General features: G+C 36.0%; 1 protein-coding gene across 5 annotated transcripts in view; it reads right to left on the bottom strand.

Annotated features, from left to right (window-relative positions):
* Positions 1–19,393, bottom strand: part of WDR35 (WD repeat domain 35) — a 77,005-nt gene that overhangs the window by 32,916 nt on the left and 24,696 nt on the right. For 2 of the 5 annotated variants that reach the window (XM_054677706.2, XM_054677708.2), the window contains exons 11-17: positions 15,667–15,699; positions 13,928–13,988; positions 7,559–7,703; positions 5,280–5,349; positions 2,675–2,776; positions 2,050–2,103; positions 346–455 (exon numbers count right to left, since the gene is read on the bottom strand). In XM_054677706.2, the coding sequence (XP_054533681.1) occupies positions 346–455; positions 2,050–2,103; positions 2,675–2,776; positions 5,280–5,349; positions 7,559–7,703; positions 13,928–13,988; positions 15,667–15,699 (575 nt within the window). The remainder of the gene's footprint in view (positions 1–345; positions 456–2,049; positions 2,104–2,674; positions 2,777–5,279; positions 5,350–7,558; positions 7,704–13,927; positions 13,989–15,666; positions 15,700–19,393) is intronic. The other 3 variants (XM_515315.7, XM_054677707.2, XM_003308902.6) reach the window with 3 other exon arrangements.

Genomic DNA, 19,393 nt, shown 5'->3' with positions numbered 1-19,393 from the left:
AAATGGCTTAAAATTTTGTTAAATAAATTTGATACAAGATATGGACTACTCTCTATTTTGTTCTCTTCTGAGGAAAATGTATCCAGAGACAAAACCAATTGGTATGAAATATAAAATAGTCTCAATGCTTTTAAGCTTTAAGAGTAAAAAATTATACTAGTACTTCCACACGACGCCCAATTAAAAACATTTAAACCAAACGCAGTATAAAATAAAACCATACTGAATTTTAAGACAAGTTCATAATAGACACGCCCATCTTTACATTTATTACATATAAATCTAACAATCCCAACTGATCATTTCTAAGTCTAACATCTACATGAGCAGAGTTTTCAGGCTTACCTAGAGTTGCAATTCAAGGATAACTGGTAGGCTCGACAATTAAAGGAATATTTTTGAATCAAACCAACATTAGGTAGACTGTATCTCTGAATGGTGCCAGATTCACGACCCTATGGAAATTACTTTTGATTACTTAAGCATATGTGTATCATAATAATATTAAACTACAACTATTTCTCTATATGTCTATACATTTGTCTTAAAACCAAAGTGATGTCACAGCAAATTCTCAATTCTGATAATGAATCATGTCCTTAAGTACATATTTACCTACTAATTTAATTAAACCTTTTTCAAACAGCTGAAGTATTCTAATTTTTTTTCATGTAATGTTCAAGAAAGAAGTCAGAAACCTAGCACTTTGGCAATACACAAATTCTTACATCACAAGGAAAAAAAAATCTAAAGTTATTTATATTTGTTATCTAGGTTAATATTCAGGGCACATTAAAAGCTAAAGCAAAGTACTTGTTGAGTTAAATTACATATGTATATGAAAAATCAACAGAAGATCATATGATATAGCTGTTACTGAAGGTCTAGGTTTTTATCCTATAGTCATCTATCTGATACTAGTTTTTAGCAAAAGGAAAGATGATCTGAATGCAGGGATACTATGAATATTAGTTTAAATAAGTTAAAAAAATAAAGCAGCATATAATTTTGTACACAACTCAGGGCAAATCTTAAGGTTGACATATCAACAGTAAGTACAATGCCATGAGAGAACTGTGGGTTTCAAACCCTTGGCTGCCTCAGGCCATGGCAGTGGGACAAAGTGGAAGCCTCCACACAGCTGATCTTTAACTCTCTTCTTTTTAATCAGAGAACCACTGCTTTTGCAGCATGAGTCTCATGAGGGCTTATCAGAAAGGAGGGAATACTATAGAAATACTATGCTCTTAAGATTTTTCCCCCCATAAAATTAGCTCATGGCTGAGGAATGTAACTAGAACTGGAATATATACTATTAAGGTTTTGTTTACATAATTCAAATGCAATAACCCCAGCAGCATTACTGTATAAAAGTAAACATTAATTTCTAAAATTAATATTTTCAAATCTCAGAGCTTAAGAAAAGACACTATGCCATTGATTCTATTTGAAAAATTCAGCTGAAATTTGCCATAGGCTTCTCTATTTTACTGGCTGGCAAACATGTTACCTCGTCATTCTAAGTCTTATGAAAGTGGCTGAGCCAAAGCACTTTCTCCAACATAAAATATCGGGCTACACAAAGGAGGAAACTTTCTAATACCTACTACCACCATGCAATCTGCCCCACCACCATGCAATCTTCCACAGGGCTCATTCCACTCAGTGTTAGAAACTGTAAGTGTACTCTGTCTTCTCGGCTGGTCATCCCTGTACTGCTTTCATAAATAGCTGTTTTTGCAAATGGTTAATTATTAGCGAGGAAAGCTTTAAAACTTTCTTATTTCTTATACTGAACTTATATTAAGGGTACAGTAAAACTTGGGGTGCCCATAAGATGATATTCAAAACTTTACTGTAATTTTTTTTTTTAGAGACAAGGTTTCACTATGTTCTCAGTCTGGTCTCCAGTTCCTGGCCTCAAGCAATCCTCCTGCTTCAGCTTCCCAAGTAACTGTGATTACAGACATGGGGCACACACCTGGCTCCTACCATATTTTTATAATTTAAACAATTATTATTCATAAAATAAGTTTTTGCAAAACTTACCACAATCAATATCTTATCTGATGCAGTTATGGCACAAATTGGATCCCTTGTGCCCTAAAATAAATTAATCAATCATTACTATTCAACAAACATTTATTGAATAACTAACCTGGTACAACGTAGTATGCAATTCACTAAGCAGTCAATATTTCTTAACTTAACCAACATTTATTTACTGCTGAGCACCTACTATGTGCCAACCACTGAACTAAGCACTAGAGATACTCAGATGAAATCTTTATCTTCAGAGATTACTGAAAAGTCTATTGAGGAAGACAGTGAACTAAACACCTCATTGCAGGACAGTATGATAAAAGAAGAGGCAGAAACAGAGGTTATGACAGCGCAGAGAAAGGAGTACCTAACTTACACCAAGACAGGCAAAAACCTGAGCTCAGGCCTAAAAGAGAAACAGACAGCAGAAGGGCCAGCACATACTAAATTGAGGAAATGTAAGAAGGCATTGCACTGCAACAACCTGGACAAGTCTCTAGGGCATTACGCTTAGTGAAAAAGCCAATCTCAAAAGGTGACATACTATATGATTCTATTCATAAAACATTCTCAAAGTAACAAAACTATAGAGATGGAGAACATATTAATGATTGCCAGGGGACAAGAATACCTGGGAGGCTGAGGCACGAGAATCACTTGAACCCAGGAGGCGGAGGCTGCAGTGAGCCGAGATCACACCACTGCACTCCAGCCTGGGCAACAGTGCAAGACTCTGTCTCAAAAAAAAAAAAAAAAGAAAGAAAATGAAATGAAGAAAAAAGAGATAAGATCCCTTATGGTGATAAAACTAGATAAACCTATACACACACACCTATTAGCACATGTAAAAACAACTGAAAACTGAATAAGCTCATAGTCTAGTTACAGTACTGCGCCAATGTCAGTTTCCTGGTTTTAATACTCTACTACACTTACATAAGATGACACCACTGAAGAAAGCTGAGTGAAGGGACTCTTTTTGCAATTTTCTATTAGCCTACAATTATTTCAAGGTAAAATGTTTTTTAATAAAAAATTTTAAAAACCAGCATGATACCTTCAGGAAATTTCAAGTTGTTTGCCACAGCTGGTATCTGAGGAATAAACTGGGAAGTGGGCCAGGGAGGAGGAGTAGTTGTGGCTATTTATACTTTATTCTGAAAAATATGGGAACTTACAGAAAGCTTGTAATTGGGGAGGGGAGGAACTATATGTAACATGATTAGATTTATATTTTAGAAAGGCTGCAGTGGCCAGAAGTATAATAAATGGATTGGCATAGTGGGGATGGGGAAAATTGAAAGTAGAGAGACGATTCTGTACTGTTCGATATGGTAGCCACTAACCTGATGTCACCATTTAAATGTAAACTTCAATTAATGACAGTGAAATACAATTTAAAATTCAGTTCTTCAGTTGAACTAGCCATATTTTAAGTACTCAATAGCCACATACGGCTAATGGCTACTGCACTGGAGAACAAAGATATACAGTATTTCCATTATCACAAGAAGTTCCATTGGGCAGTGCTGGATGGAAATTATTGCAGTGACCTAGGCAGAAACTAATGGTAGACCAAACTGATACAGAGATGGAAAGGGGAAAGCCAATTTGAGGGAAATTTAGGAAACAGAATCCAGAGGACTTGGTGATTTATTAGACGTGGAAAGCAAGAGAAAATGAGTTCTCGTGATTTTTGCAAAGATAGTGAAGCCAACCACTGATATATAGAATATATATGCAGAAATGCTGAGTTCAGCCTCAGGTAGATTAAACTTGGGGGGCTTTTGAGCTGCTCAATTTCTTGCTATCCAGATGGCAAGAAATATGTTATTCAGAAATTGAAAAAACTCAACATTGGAAATATACATATTAGAGTCGTTGGCATATGATTAAAGGGGTGGATTTCATTAAGAACACTAAGAAGAGTGTATTCACAGGTTTTTTCTAAAAAGGTAGATGGCTTAGGGCTAGACATTAGGGAATATCACAATAAGTGATGCATAGATGAACCCTTGACAAAGAAGACTCAGAAAGAAAAGCCAGAGATAAAACCAGGAGTGTAGTTTCATGAAAGCCAAGAAGAAAAAAGTAGTCATTAAAAATATTAAATGTAATGTGTAGATCAAATAATATAAAGACAGAAAAAGACCTATCAGACTTGGCAATTCAAAGTCTTCTGGAAACCAGAATGCAATGAAGTGCAGATGGAATGAACAGTAGGGGAAAGATGAATACAGAATAGTCTTTCAAGAAACTCAGCTATGAAAGGAGGAAGAGAGAAGGTAATAGCTGGAAGAAAATACGTGGTTGACAATGGAAACTTCTGTTGTTTTTAAGATGGCATCTATTTTAATTTATGTGAGGGTACAGGAGAAAAGCTGGTTGATGACGAATCAATTTCCCAAAAGTTCCCTATTAAAGCGACTGTTTCTTATTCACCAGTAGATTCCCAGCACCTACTCCAATGTCTCACACTTAATAGACATTCAAAAAATACTTAATTGAAAAAAATGGATGGATATGTAGATGACTAGATGAACTCTTGCATATTCTAGTAGATACATCACTAGATCTGCTGTCAAAAAATTAAGCTTGCACCCTTGCTTTGTTACTTAATCATTTTATGATCCTGAGTAAATCAGTGAACTTCTCTATCAGTTTTCTAACCTGTAAGAGAGGAGATGACATGCTGATTGACTTACAGAGTTTTGAGCATCAGATAAGAAATGAGACAACAGTTTTATAAACAATAGGCACTACTTTAAATACTCTGAGAAAATCATTTCAAAAACTATGTACTGAAATAACAAATTATATTAGTTTGTAAACAGAAGCACATTTTCATAAAGAAACAGTTAACTATATTATCCGCAAAATATATGCACTCACTAATACGCCAGGGATGACAGACCAATCCATGGTCAACTGATAGACAGATAAAGAGATAGATGGGAAGGTGTGAGGAGGAGAGGAGGAGTTATGTTTTCCAACATTTTTAGATAATACGCTTTTCTAAGTAGTATATTAGCTACTTATCACCATCTACCATCTTTATTTTAGTTCAAGAATTTTTAAGATCTAGGAAAAAGTTTACAGAAGAGAATTTTTTTAAAGAATTGCTAAAATAATATCCTATTCACTGGAAACAAATTATTTTTCAGGTTTCAAAATAAAATTATAATATTTCAAATCTACAGATATTAACATTTTCTGGAAAAATTAAAATCACCTACTTGAATGGTTTTACTATAATCAAGCGCACCATCCATTGATCCAGAAGGGGTATCATCAACATGATAAATTCTGCAAAAAAGATCAGAATTTCAAAGAAAGTTTAAGTATAGTTTATACTATTTCATAATCTCTAGAATAAACGATTGGATAACATCAATTAATACTGTTATTTAATATAAAAATTCTGATTATTTTAGAGAGTTCTCAACACAGTTAAATCTTAATGAAGATAAAAATTATCTACCAGGTGCTTACTAGCTATATAAATGATACATTCCTGAAAGCTGTACCAAAAACATATCTGAACATTTCATCATATATTCCTGATGAATTTCATTAAGCCCAGAGAGACATTTTACCTTACTCTCCACCTGAACATCAGTGAAGAGTAACATCTAATTCACTAACTTTCTCTGTTGTTTCTCCATAATTTCTCTTCTATCAATGTGTTTAATAAAAGTAAAATTTAAGTGGATTTAGGAGGTTCTAATTAATGGAACTTCTGCGCTGAAGTAAAGAAGCCTTTCCTACCCTTTCCTGTGTTAGGAAGGGGTATCACTTTTGGACATCCACTGTCTCTCTAGTACCTGTACCTGTATTATTATTTTAAAATAAATTTAAGGGGTACAAAAGTACGGTTCTGTTATATGGATATATTGAGTAGTGGTGATGTCTGGGCTTTTAGTGCAACCATGACCCAAGTAATGTACAGTGTACACATTAAGTAATTTCTTATCCCTTACCCCCTACTACCCTCCCACCCTTCTGAGTCTCCAATGTCTATTATTCCACACTCTACGTCCATGTGTACACATTATTTAGCTTCCACTGGTGACATTTGGCAAATACTTTAAGCTCATGTGTCTGTTTCCTCTCTGCAAAACAAGAATAATGAGCACTGATTAGATTTATGAAAGTGTCTGGCACGTAAGAAGTACCCAATAAATGTTGGCTGTTATCACCATCATCAACTGTACTTTAGAGATGAGGAAACTGAGTTCTAAGGGGAACCTGCTCAAAGTTATTCAAACCAGTACACATATCCCAGACAGAAACATAAGGAAATGCTGCCTTCTTGATTTAAACTAATGTCATAATCTCTTTAGCAGCTATAAGACACTCTGGAGAGGCTAGGCTTTTTGCCTCAACTTTGTCCTAAGATCTACCTTCTCCCACAAGATTGCAGGCCTCTGCTTATTATTGCTACCACGGTAACGCCTACCAGCATGAGGACTACCACATACTGGCCAAAGATTCCTTCCAAAGATTCTTTCCATTTGGTCTTCCAGCACCACTTCCAGAACAAAAGATATAACATTTTTCAATCTTTTTTTCCTGCCTCCACATGAATTCGCATAGTCAACATACTTTTACTGAGGATCCATCTCCCATCTTAGCACACGAGTGAGTCTTAAAGGGAAGGCAAGGGGAGTCTGCTTTAAGATCTCAAGGATGTGAGGGAGGATAATGATTTGAAAAAACACCTAGCATTTCTGTCATGACTGTACCACTCATTTCCACTAACACAGGCCTGTGTCCCCATTAAGAATCCTTAGGTTAAAACATTCAACAAAATGCTTTACTTACAGGCTTAGAGTAACAACAGAAGAGCAGCAAACACAGAGTATCACTAATGGAGACAATATAACTTACAAAACACAGTAAATGCTTCTTCACTTACAGACTTACTGTGGGGAATCCCTCTATCCTGGCTTCTAACCTATCTACTATGTGGCAGAGCCCTTTTCACCCCACTTACTAGAAGTAATTCCAACTCCAGAATCCTTGGAAACCAGGGCAAGAAAAAGAAGCTAAGTCCCCAGTTCACCCCACCTAAAGACTTCTTCCATATGTGTGTCTAAAGGCCTGCCTCTCCTCTGGTCACTGATATTGGAATCACCCCACCCTCTTGGGAAAACCTATACCACTAACGTATAGGAATAAACCCTTAGTTAGATCCTTCGATCTCAAGTGAATAATCATATTTTAGTATAGCATATTAACTCTAATCTGGTGGGGAGGGTAAGTGAGGACAGCCATTTCCTTATAAAAACACAGCTTTCCACTCTTTAACTCTAAGGACTTTATTAAACCATGCTACTTCTCTTTTATTTTAATAAATTTAAACACATAAATTTTAAAGATAATCAAATTAATTGAAAAAACATTTCTACTAATCAAGACACTACAGTTATCAAGCATGACAATTTACAATTACTATGTCTGACTTCAATGTGATATGGTTGAGCTACTAAAAAGTATGTATCAAAAGATATACCTTTCTCTCCCTTCTTTTCGAGACCGTGTGATCTGATTAATTTCCAAAGCTGTGAGCTTCTTTGCCACACGATATTGCCAGGTATAAAATGCTTCTTTCGAGGCTGCTATCACATGGGTTTTGGTCATTGCAACAAACAATGGTACTGTTAAAAATAACATTAAGATAATTTACAGTTACACAGAATTGCAGAATGCTTGTGCTGCAAAGGCCTTTAGTAATCACGGAGTTCAACCCCTCATTTTATAGACAATATACCCCCACATAGTCTCAAAATACCCATACACAGTCTCTGAAATCAGAAAAGAATCAAAAGCTTGTAGCATCATACAAAGATACTAACTCAAAATAAATCAGAGACTCAAATGCAAGAGCTAAAACCATAAACACTTAAAGAAAACTTGGGAATACCTTTATGACCTTTGGTCAGGCAATAATTGGCTTCTTAGATATGACACCAAAAACACAAATGACAAAAGAAAAATTAGATAAATTAGACTTCATTAAAATTAAAAACATTTGGGCTTCAAAGGACACTATCAAGAAAGTAAAGACAACCCATAGAATGGGAGAAAATATTTGCAAATCATGTATCTGAAAAGAAATTTTATCTAGAAAATATAAAGAACTCTTACAACTCAATAATAAAGACAAATAGCCCAATTTAAAAGTGAGCAATGGATACAAATAGACATTTCTACAGTGAAGATACACAAATGGCCAATAAGCACATGAAAAAGATGATCAACAACATTAGCCATCGGGAAGTGCAAATCAAAACCACAATGAGATACCACCTCACACCCACTAGGATGGCTAGAATCAAACAGTCAGACAATAACAAGTGTTGGCAAGGTTATGGAGAAATCTGGGAATGTAATATGGTGTGTTCACTTTGGAAAACAGTTCAGCAACCCCTCAAAATGTTAAATACAGAGTTACTATATGCCTCAGCAATTCCACTCCTAGGTATGTACCCAAGAAAAATAAAAACACGTCCACACAAAAACTCATACGCTGATGTTCATAACAACATTATTTATAATGATCAAAAGTAGAAACAACTCAAACAACCATTAATTGAAAAATGAATAAATAAAATCCCACTCCTTCCTCCCATCCCCACTATCAATTACTACCTGGTTCAGAGTCTCACTCTGTCGCCCAGGCTGGAGTGCAGTGGTGCAATCTCAGCTCATTGCAACCTCTGCCTCCCGGGTTCAAGCAATTCTCCTGCCTCAGCCTCCAGAGTAGCTGAAACTACAGGCACACACCACCACGCCCAGCTAATTTTTGTATTTTTAGTAGAGATGGGGTTTCACCATGTTGGCTAGATTGTCTCCATCTCTTGACCTCACCATCTGCCCGCCTCAGCCTCCCAAAGTGCTGGGATTACAGGCATGAGCCACCCCACCTGGCCACATCTTATATTTCTACTCTAATTTAGAAAAGAAAAATCTCCCAAGTCCCTTCCTAAGGAATATATTCTCCTAAGCAAATAATTCTTTTCATCTGCCCATTTCTTAGAGAACATTTAATTGAGCTCCTACTGTATATGCTTTTATGAAGTAGATAGTCTCATCAAATCCATCTTATAGATAAATAAACAGAGGTTTAAAGAAGTAGAACAATTTGCCCGAGGTCACAAAACACAAAATAAACAACATAAAATTAAACACTCATACGAAATACATAAAAGCAAAAAACTCCTTCACAAACAGATTATACTACCTGTTTTCTAAATTCATGAACAATCAAAACAGTGTAAAACTTAATTTCTCTATTATAAATACTATGCAATGTAATCATTAATATGGCCGGAATAAAGACATAACGTTACTAGGAGGTACCATTTATAGAGTTCTTGCCAGAGTGCAGACAAAGGACATTTGAGGCAGCAAGAGACTTAGAAACTGAACAAAGAATTAGAAACTAGTCTGATGGTATGATGTTAATTGAGTGGGTTAACAACTCAGGGATTCAAATTCAATAATTTTTATGTGCTAAATAACTCAGTCCAACTGAGTAATTTTTTTTTTTAATTCTTTTTTCACTGTAACTGTCAAGATTTTTTCATTCAAAATGTGTACTATTACCAACCTCTGGAGGGAGCTCAAAGCCTTTCTTGGAAGGAGCACTTTGCTGAAAGCCAGGCATGGAGACTGACAGCAAAGCCTCCAGGGTGCACTCCTGCCAGGTCAGGCTGCGCTCTCCTTTCCCTGACCTGGTCTTCACTAAATCTTAAGAATTTGTTAAATATTTAGTAAATTCCACCATGGATACTCTAATGCTGGTAACTATTATGCCCTTAGTGTAATTTGAAGCAAGTTTGCACACCTTAACTGCTTTCTAATAAAATATCATTTTTTCCTAAGTATATAAAAGCATTCTTCCAACCAATGTTTACCTACAATTATAAATTACACTCATGTTCCTTTCTTTTTGATAGATCCTAAATACTCACAAGGGTTTATCATTAGCCTGATTACTTCAAAATTAAAATGTTAGTGGTTCAAGGTAAGAGTCAGACTTCTTGGATTCAAATGACAGGCACTTGTTAATTCTGTGGCCTTGAATAAATTATTTGTTCTCTCAGTTTACTTACTGTAAGTTGAAAATAATAATAATGCCAACCCTACAGAGCTGTTTGAAAGTTTAAGAGAGATAACAATATAAATATAAATACAATATAAATTATAGCATAGCACAGTGCCTGGCATAGAGTAAATGCTTAATAATACTTTTAAAAGACAGTATTTATTGAATGTTTAAAAATATGACAGGCAGTGTTCTAAATATATAACACATATTAACTCACAACTTCCCTATAAGGTAGGCGTTATTGTCCTCATTTAGCAGATAAAGAAACTGAGGCATGTGAATTTGCCCATATCACACAGTTAGAAAGTAGTAGAGGTGGACACAAACCTGGTCAGTCTGGCTCCAGAAACTGCTCTTAACTACTAGAGCAGACTGACCCTCACTAAGGATTAACAAGTATTAGTTAGACATGGTTGCTATTGTTCTTTTCACTTTTATCACCTACATAGGATTTTATAATAAAACCATATATAAATTCTCAGTTACTACAAACAATAGAAATATATCTGAAAAATATGTTCTTTTGAATCAGTAAGGTGGTAATTTCAGCAAATTCATATGGGTAGATAATCCTATCTATACATATTTTGCTAGATCTTTATTAAGATTCATCCCATCTAGACTAAGCTTCTAGGAAAAGCAAAACAAAATTTTAACAGATAGAATGTTTTAGGACAAGAACACAGCCAAGATGAAGGCCCTCCATGCCCTTTTTGACAGTTCAATATCTGAAAAGAAAAAAATTTGAAATATCTAGAAAGGTTATTGGATTTTTTTTTTTTTTTTTTGAGACGGTGTCTTGCTGTGTCACCCAGGCTGGAGAGCTGTGGCACGATCTTTGCTCAGTGCAACCTCTGCCTCCTGGGTTCAAGTGATTCTCCTGCCACAGCCTCCCAAGTAGCTGGGATTACAGGTGCATGCCACCATGTCTGGCTAATTTTCGTATTTTTAGTAGAGATGGGGTTTTGCCATTTTGGCCAGGCTGGTCTTGAACTCCTGACCTCAGGTGATCTACCCACCTCAGCTTCCCAAAGCGCTGGGATTACAGGAGTGAGCCACCATGCCCAGCTTAGAAAAAAAGTTTTTAAGAAAATAATTATGCTTTCATTAACTGAACTTTGTAATGCTAATAGGCAGTCATTACTAGCCAAGCAAGGATGTAAAATAATTTAAAACAATCTTGGAATTCACATATAAATAAAACCTGCTTGTAATATTTTAATGCTAAGGCATGAAATAAATGCCTACATCTGTAATGTTCACCCACTTTCCCATTTATTCATTTCTCAGCCCTTTCAAGTGCTGGTAAATTGAAATTTCACTGAAATGTTTCCATCAAATTAACTTTCTCTGAAATATATGGAAAACCTAGTGCACGTGTTAGATACCATCATTAGAAAGCTGCCCATGTGCTCCCACTAAAATGGCTGCAGCATAGGCAAACTGGTACTTGATGGCCACTTTCCATGCCTTCATTCCTCTGCAAATGCCGTTTTCTTTCCTTGAAATATCACCTAAAGAAATACTTACTTTTCAAAACTCAGCTCAAATGAAACCTTCTCTAAGTAGAAAGATGTCTCTGACGTCCTTATGCACCAATAACCATTTACCTGGCACCTAGAGCAATACCTAGCACGCAGTAGGGAAGCAATAAATCACTGTTCAATGAATTAACTAGGTTTTAATTATTTGTTCAGAAATCCCACAGGAAATGTCATAATTAATTTCTTATTATTCCCAGTGACCAGTACAGTACCTGAAACAGTATATACTCATTGATAGTTTGCTAAATAAATGAATCATCATTTTTTATTTACATGATAGAAAATAAATAATTTCCATGCATTCAATAAACATTTATCATGGGCCAAGGCAGTGTTAGGTCATGGGGATACAGAAGTTAATTAGACGTAGATCTTTAAGAAGTTCAAAGTCTAGTGGGGAAGACAGACAAGAAAATTAGTAACCACAGTGCAGGTTAAGAGGTATTTTGGATGGAAGCACCCCAAAGGTATTATGAGTGCTCAAGAAAAGAACACCAAAAAAGGATACTTAAGTCTCATGTGTAGAGTATAAGAGTCCCACAAACTATACTTCTATAATAATCTATAAAGTTCTTTTTAAAGTTTCTACAAAAATTATAAAGAGGAAGAGTAGGTGGCAAAACAAAAATAATAAATTCTAGAAGAGTATCACTCATAGACTTTTTTTGTTTTAGCCTCTAGTCCTCATAAACATTTGGCATAGAAACTTTAAAAAAGAAATTTTACAGGATACGTATGAAACAAAAATGTTGAGTCTTTGGCTGTGTTCACTGCAGGCCAATGAAAGAACTGTTTGTTAAAATCTCAGTCAGCAAGACTACAAAAAAAAAAAAGTTTTGAGACTCAAAAATACAAATAGTCATGCTCTCAAGTATTTGCCATTTTATGAAGAAGGATTTACATTTAGCTTTATTTTTTAAAAAAGTCTACTTGTGATAAAAATTACTTTGAGATTAACCCTATCACCATTATGATTCTATGTTAAAACTTTGGATATTAAAAGAAAAAGCACATAATCTGAAGACTGACAAAATTTACCTCTTAAAGACTGTTAATGCTTCTAATAAACAAGAGATATTTATGTGATGAGAGTCTGTTAATAATTTTAAGCTAAGCTTTTTAACAAGGAACACCAATGTGTATATATATGTGTATATAAATATATACACATAAAACATATAAACATGCCTATGTAGCAATGAATGTAAGACATGAAGTTGAAATGTGTCAATATATCTAAGTGAGTAGGTTATCAAGACCCTAAGCCATAGAGTATAAAGTCTTTGAGGTCATTATTTCTCATATTTGCTATTATCACCCAAACACTTAGCAATTTTTTAAACAAACACTTAGCAAAATGCAAACACTCAAAAGGCAACAGGCATTAATACTTAATTGCTTAGGCTAAATGTCCAATATGAAAAAAAAAATGACTAGTTCTCAGGTTCTCAGGAATAATGCAATGGGTTTTTAATTTCTTAGATTTAATAATTTTTGCAATACTGTATCCAATATACTACCATACACATTAAAAGAAAATCATTACTTTTGGAAGTTACAGTGAAATGGCAACAAAATACTTGTCAATGATTTTTAATAATCTACTTAGAATAAGATTTGGAATTTTTAATGGGTTACTTTCATAGTTATTGGGTAGAGGGAATAGTAAATCTAAAGTAACAAAAGTCCTTTGAAAACAAAAAGTCAGGAATTTTTAAAACTGTCCCTATTAATAGACTCATTTCATTAGAAAAATCTGGAAAGGGCAAACTCACTTTTACAAGCAGCTAAAGTGTTTTTATGGAAGAGAGGTATTTACAAGCAGTTTATTAATAATGAAAGTGGTTTAATAGCAAAATTCTTTCTATAATCCTCAGTTTATTACATACTAATCATTACACTGCATACCAATTCCTACACAATTATATTTCCCATTTAAAGCGAATGATGGTACTATAGCAGTTGTGAAATTATAATGGATTTTAGATAGACTAACCTTATAATTTACTGTCTTAACCAGGATACTTTTGAGAGTAAAATGGGATATTAAGAATTCTACCATGGTAACAGATATAAACTGGTACTGGATCTGACAAAGTAGGAAGTATGGTCATCCTCGTTTTAGAAAACACCATTCTAATTAATAATACCAGTGTTAGGTTTTTAAATTAGTGTTACAAATAAAACCTGATTGGAAAAGAAATAAATATTAACATTTCCTTACCAATATCAATGTATTTGGGATCCAAGGGTGTACCAATAGAATTACAAAGAACTAGTACAAACTGTGAACAAATAAAACAAAAAGTATCAGAACTCCTGCTTATGAATAATAAAGGAACTAAGCTTAATATATATCATGCTTATCTCTTTTTCAAGTATTGCTAACTGGGAAATAACTGATGAAACTGTTACATGCAAAAAATAGCAGACAAAAAGAAAGATGATTTACAGCATTAAATATAAAGAAAGATCAGTTAATACTAAACCAAGGCTGCTTTCTCAATGTAATGGAACGCTGTGGTTTTTAAGAAGACACAAGAAACACAAGTACTCTGGCTAATTTTCATCATTTATACAAGGGGTCTTCAAAAAGTTTATGGAAAATGTGTATTATGGAAAAAATAAGCATGGATTTAAAAATTGTTTGCACCAAAATAAATGTGCACTAACTTGTTAAAACATGTTTGAACAGGATCTAGTTTGAAGCACTAAGAAGGAGATGGCAGCAGTTTGAAAAAAAGCCCTGTCAAAGAAACATTAATTCTGCTAAAATTGAAGCAAGAAAAAACATCAAATTTATGGTGCAGCTTGGGTGGAAGAATGGTGAAATCATCAATCCTTTATGAAAAGTTTATGGGGACAATGCCCTAAAGAAATCAGCAGTCTACAAAAGGACAACTCACTTTAAGAAGGGACAAGACAAAGTAAAGATGAAACCTGCAACAGCAGACCATCCATGTCAATTAGCAAGGAAAATATGAATCTCATCTTGTTTCTGCCCTAATTGAAGAGGACTAACAATTAACAGCAGAAACAATAGTCAACACCATAGACATCTCAACTGGCTCAGCTCACACAATTCTGACTGAAAAATTTGAGTTAAGCCAACTTTCCACTCAATGGGTGCCAAATCCATTGCACCCAGATCAGCTGCACACAGGAGCAGAGCAGTAAATGGAAATTTCAAACAGGTGGTATCAAGAACCTAAGGCATTTCTTCAAAAATTGCAAAAGGAGATGAAACATGGCTTTACCTGTATGATCCTGAATGCAAAGCACAATCAAAGCAATGGTTACCAAGTGGTGGAAGTGGTCCAGTCAAAGCAAAAGCAGACCGCCAAGAGCAAAGGTCATGGCGACAGTTTTGGGGGATGCTCAAGGCATTTTGCTTGTTGACTTTCTGAAGGGCCAAAGGACAATAATGTCCACTTACTATGACAATGTCTTGAGAAAGTCAGCCAAAGCTTTAGCAGAAAAATGCCTGGGAAAACTTCACCAGAGTCTCTCCCCACCATGACAATGCTCCTGCTCATTCTATTCATCAAACAAGGGCAATTTTGCAAGACTTTTGGCGGGAAATCATTAGGCATCCATCCACTTTACAGTCCTGATTTGGCTCCAGACTTCCTTTTGTTTCCTAATCTTAAAAAATCCTTAAAGGGTACCCATTTATCTTTAGTTAATAATGTAAAAAAGACTGCATTGACATGGTTAAATTCCCAGGACCCTCAGTTCTTTAGGGATGGACTAAATATCCGGTATCATTGCTTACAAAAATGTCTTGACCTTGATGGAGCTTATGTTGAAAAATAAAGTTTCTATTTTTATTTTTATCTGTTAATTCCATTTTTCCATGAACCTTCTGAAGTCCCCTCATATTTCTACAGTTTCTGATCAGCTATAACCTCAAAACTCATTTTTATCCTATGATCAGCTATAAGAGCTAATTTCATTTGTTACCGTTGCACCAAATGTCTCCATCTCGTTCTCCTCCTTTGAAGCAATATATAAATGACAGGAGAAATTCAGAAAAATTCAGTTAACTCAAAAAAGACATGATTCAACCTAATGAAAATGGCTTATATACAAATAATCATCAATGACCAATATTAGGAAAATAATCAAACATAATGCACATTTTACATCACATTGTTTTAAAGTGATCATTTCATTTTTCTTACCGTTAGTCTCTGTTTCTGTATCTTGTACTAAGAATACTATTCTACTTAGATGTTTTTCCTGACTAGAACAACAATTTCAAATAAAGCAGTTCTTTATGCGCTATTTACAGACTTTTTCTTTTTTCAGCATTCGATTAAAATTTGCTTAATTACTCAAAACATCTCAGGTACCCCATAGATAACATACGTCTACTATTACCCATAACATTTAAAAAAAAATAAAAAGAACTCATTGAATTAATTTCATAAATATAAACCAAATAATAAAAATCATATTTTAAAAAATCATAATTTACTCTTCCACTACTTAAAATAAGCTTATTTACTGCCACAAAATACCACAAATTGTATTTTTAACATATTTTTCATTTTTATCAGTTATACATGCTAGTAGTTCCAAAAATCAAATAGATCCACAAGGCTTCTTACTAAAAAATGGCAGTTCCCCCTAAGTTCCCATTTCCTGCTCCCTTTACCGATCCTTTTGCTATTACCTCCACAAATCTAAGTAACGTGTTTATACTGCTACTTGTTTTATTTCAATTTAGTCCATTAGCTCTTGCCTCCCCACTACAAATGACAAGTCTTTAGCTTTCTTTCATTCCCTTTTCCACCCCACCCCTACCACACAGGGGCACCTTTCCATCCCTCTCTCTATTTTTAATACCATTTTGTCGGATCAGAATTTAGGGTTGAGTATGTTTACTATACTTCAATTAAAAGGTGTTTTAAGTTTAAAAAGGGTGATTACATCATTTTGACTATGTAAATGCTATTCACAACTCAGCCGTCAAGTGTATCATGATTTATTGTCTTTTCAAGCACATTCTGCTTTCTCTGTAGTCGATAATTGTATTTTTTCTCTTTGATTAGTCTTCTATGGGCTTATTACTAACACAAATCCCCAATTATCCCTGAATTATGTATATCTTGCTGCAAGGGCTCAAATATGTCAGGTAGTCTATTGTTATCCCCTTAAATTTCTCTTGGAGCCTTCTGACCTCTCATCTGACTCACTGGACACACTGCACCATGGTCAGCTGGTACTCTCTTCCTCACTGGTGTCCACTCTACTGTTTCTTCTGCTTTCTTGGTTTATTCCTCATTTTGTTAGACTATTTCCTAAAGTAACTTCCTAAGATAGGGAAGCTTGGAAGGGAAATTTTTAGTGAGTTACACATCTAAAAATGTCTGTATTCCACCCATTTATTTATTTATTTATTTACTTACTTACTTTGAGACAGAGTCTCACTCTGTCGCCCAGGCTGGAGTGCAGTGGCACATCTCGGCTCACTGCAACCTCTGCCTTCAGGGTTCAAGCGATTCTCCTGCCTCCGCTTCCCAAGTAGCTGGGATTACAGGCACCCGCCACCACACCTGGCTAATTTTTGTATATTTAGTAGAGATAGGGTTTTGCCATGTTGGCCAGGCTGGTCCCAAACTCCTAACCTCAGGTGATCTGCCCACCTTGGCCTCCCAAAGTGCTGGGCTACCCTCATATTTAATTAGTAGTTGTCTTACAGCTATGGAATTCTAGTTGGAAAACTATCCCTGCAAATTTTGAGGCAATTCTCCAAACCATTGCTGTTGACAAGTAGAATGCCACTTATGATCCTTGACGTTGTGAAATCTGTTTTTCCTCCCTGAAAGCTTGTAAGATTGTTTTCTCCCCGATGTTCTGAAATTCCACAATGATGTGTCTCGATGTGGAAATGTTTTTATTCACTGAGCTAGGCACTTCCAATCCAGAACGTCAAGGAAAATTTTCTTGAATTTTTTTTTCATACTTACTCCCCTGTATTTTGTATATTTTGCCTGTTCACTCTTTTTTTTTCTTTTTTCTTTCTTTTCTTTTCTTTTTTTTTTTTTTTCTTTGGAGACAGAGTCTTACTCTGTCTCCCAGGGTGGAGTGCAGTGGCGTGATCTCGGCCCACCGCAACCTCCGCGTCCTGGGTTCAAGCAATTCTCCTGCCTCAGCCTCCTGAGTAGCTGGGACTACAGGCACACGCTGCCACGCCCGGCTAATTTTTTCTGTTTTAGTAGAGACGGGGTTTCACCGTGTTGCCCAGGCCGGTCTCGAACTCCTGAGCTCAGGTAATCTGCCCACCTCGGCCTCCCAAAGTGGCCTGTTCACTCTTTTCAGAAATATTATTGAAATGCTAAGCTTCCCGGACTGGTCCTCTAATTTTATCTTTTCACCCCTATTTCCCATTTCCTTGTCCTTTTGCTTCACTTTACAAGTGTTTTCCTTCATTTTACCTTCTAATCCTCCAGCCAAAGTTTTCATTATGGTTATCATATTTTTAATTTCCAAAAACTTCCTCTTCTATAGTATCCTTTTCTTATTTTATGGATGTAATATCTCTTAACTCTCTGAAGGTAATATTAATGGTTCTTTCAAAATAATTTTTTTTTTTTTGAGACAGAGTCTCACTTTCGCCCAGGTTGGAGTGCAATGGCACGATCCTGGCTCACTGCAACCTCCGCCTCCAGGGTTCAAGCGACTGTCCTGCCTCAGCCTCCCGAGTAGCTGGGATTACAGGCTTGCGCCACCATGCCCAGCTAATTTTGTATATTTAGTAGAGACGGGGTTTCACCAGGTTAGCCAGGCCGATCTCGAACTCCCGACCTCAGGTAATCCGCCCGCCTTGGTCTCTCAAAGTGCTGGGATTACAGGTGTGAGCCATCGCACCCAGCCCCAAAATAATGTTTTTCAGACGTGTCCTTCCTGCACAGTCTCTGCTTCTTCCAAGTTCTTTTCCACTTGTGTTTAGATGGCTTTCTCAAATGTCTGGCAATCCTTGTCTAACTGCTTATATTTAAGAGTCAGACATTGAAAAGCTGTTCGGAACAGAGTTGTCTATAAGTGAGCCTCACTGACTGGTGTCTTTACTGTAAGGTGATGGGCAGGGCTACTTCCCTGGGGACTCTCAATCTCAGTATCTTTAGAAGGCTTTTCTCTTGAACAGGTCGAATTCTCCTGAGAAGATTTCCAAACTCCCACCTCAAAGCTCAATGCTCGGCTGCCAGTGTTCTGGGAACCAAGTAGGAAAAGAAGACTGGGGTAATGTTGAGTAGCAAACTTTTAACGTAATTGTCCTGTTTTCAGCAGAGTTCCCCCACCCTCAGCTCTGCTTGATGCTCTTCAGCGCAGAGACTCTTTGATCCTCTCTGGAGAGTAAACCCCAGTCGTTGTAGGGGGCAGAAGGGCAGCTGCCTGTGGACTCAGTATAGGGGAGTGGGATCTCCTTCTTCTTAAAAAAAGTTTTCTCTTTTCTGCATAATCTCTGGTACTTCCAAATTGCTTTTATGTTTGTTTCTTTCTCCCACCAGGTACCCCCAAGTCCTGTGCCTCTTTGGGATTCCGTGATCTAAGCCAGTTGCCTCTGTTTTCTCCCTGAATGGCTTACGATTCAGCTTTCTTAGGTCTGCTAAGGTAATTACCGCTAATCCACCTACTCTAACCTACAAAATGTTGTTGCCATTTCCTTTCCCTTTCTGGTCCC

The sequence above is a fragment of the Pan troglodytes genome, chromosome 12 (assembly GCF_028858775.2).
Source record: "Pan troglodytes isolate AG18354 chromosome 12, NHGRI_mPanTro3-v2.0_pri, whole genome shotgun sequence".
Taxonomy (NCBI): Eukaryota; Metazoa; Chordata; class Mammalia; order Primates; family Hominidae; genus Pan; species Pan troglodytes.
The sequence above is the reverse complement of the archived record's forward strand: the minus strand, read 5'-3'. Positions and strand labels throughout refer to the sequence as shown.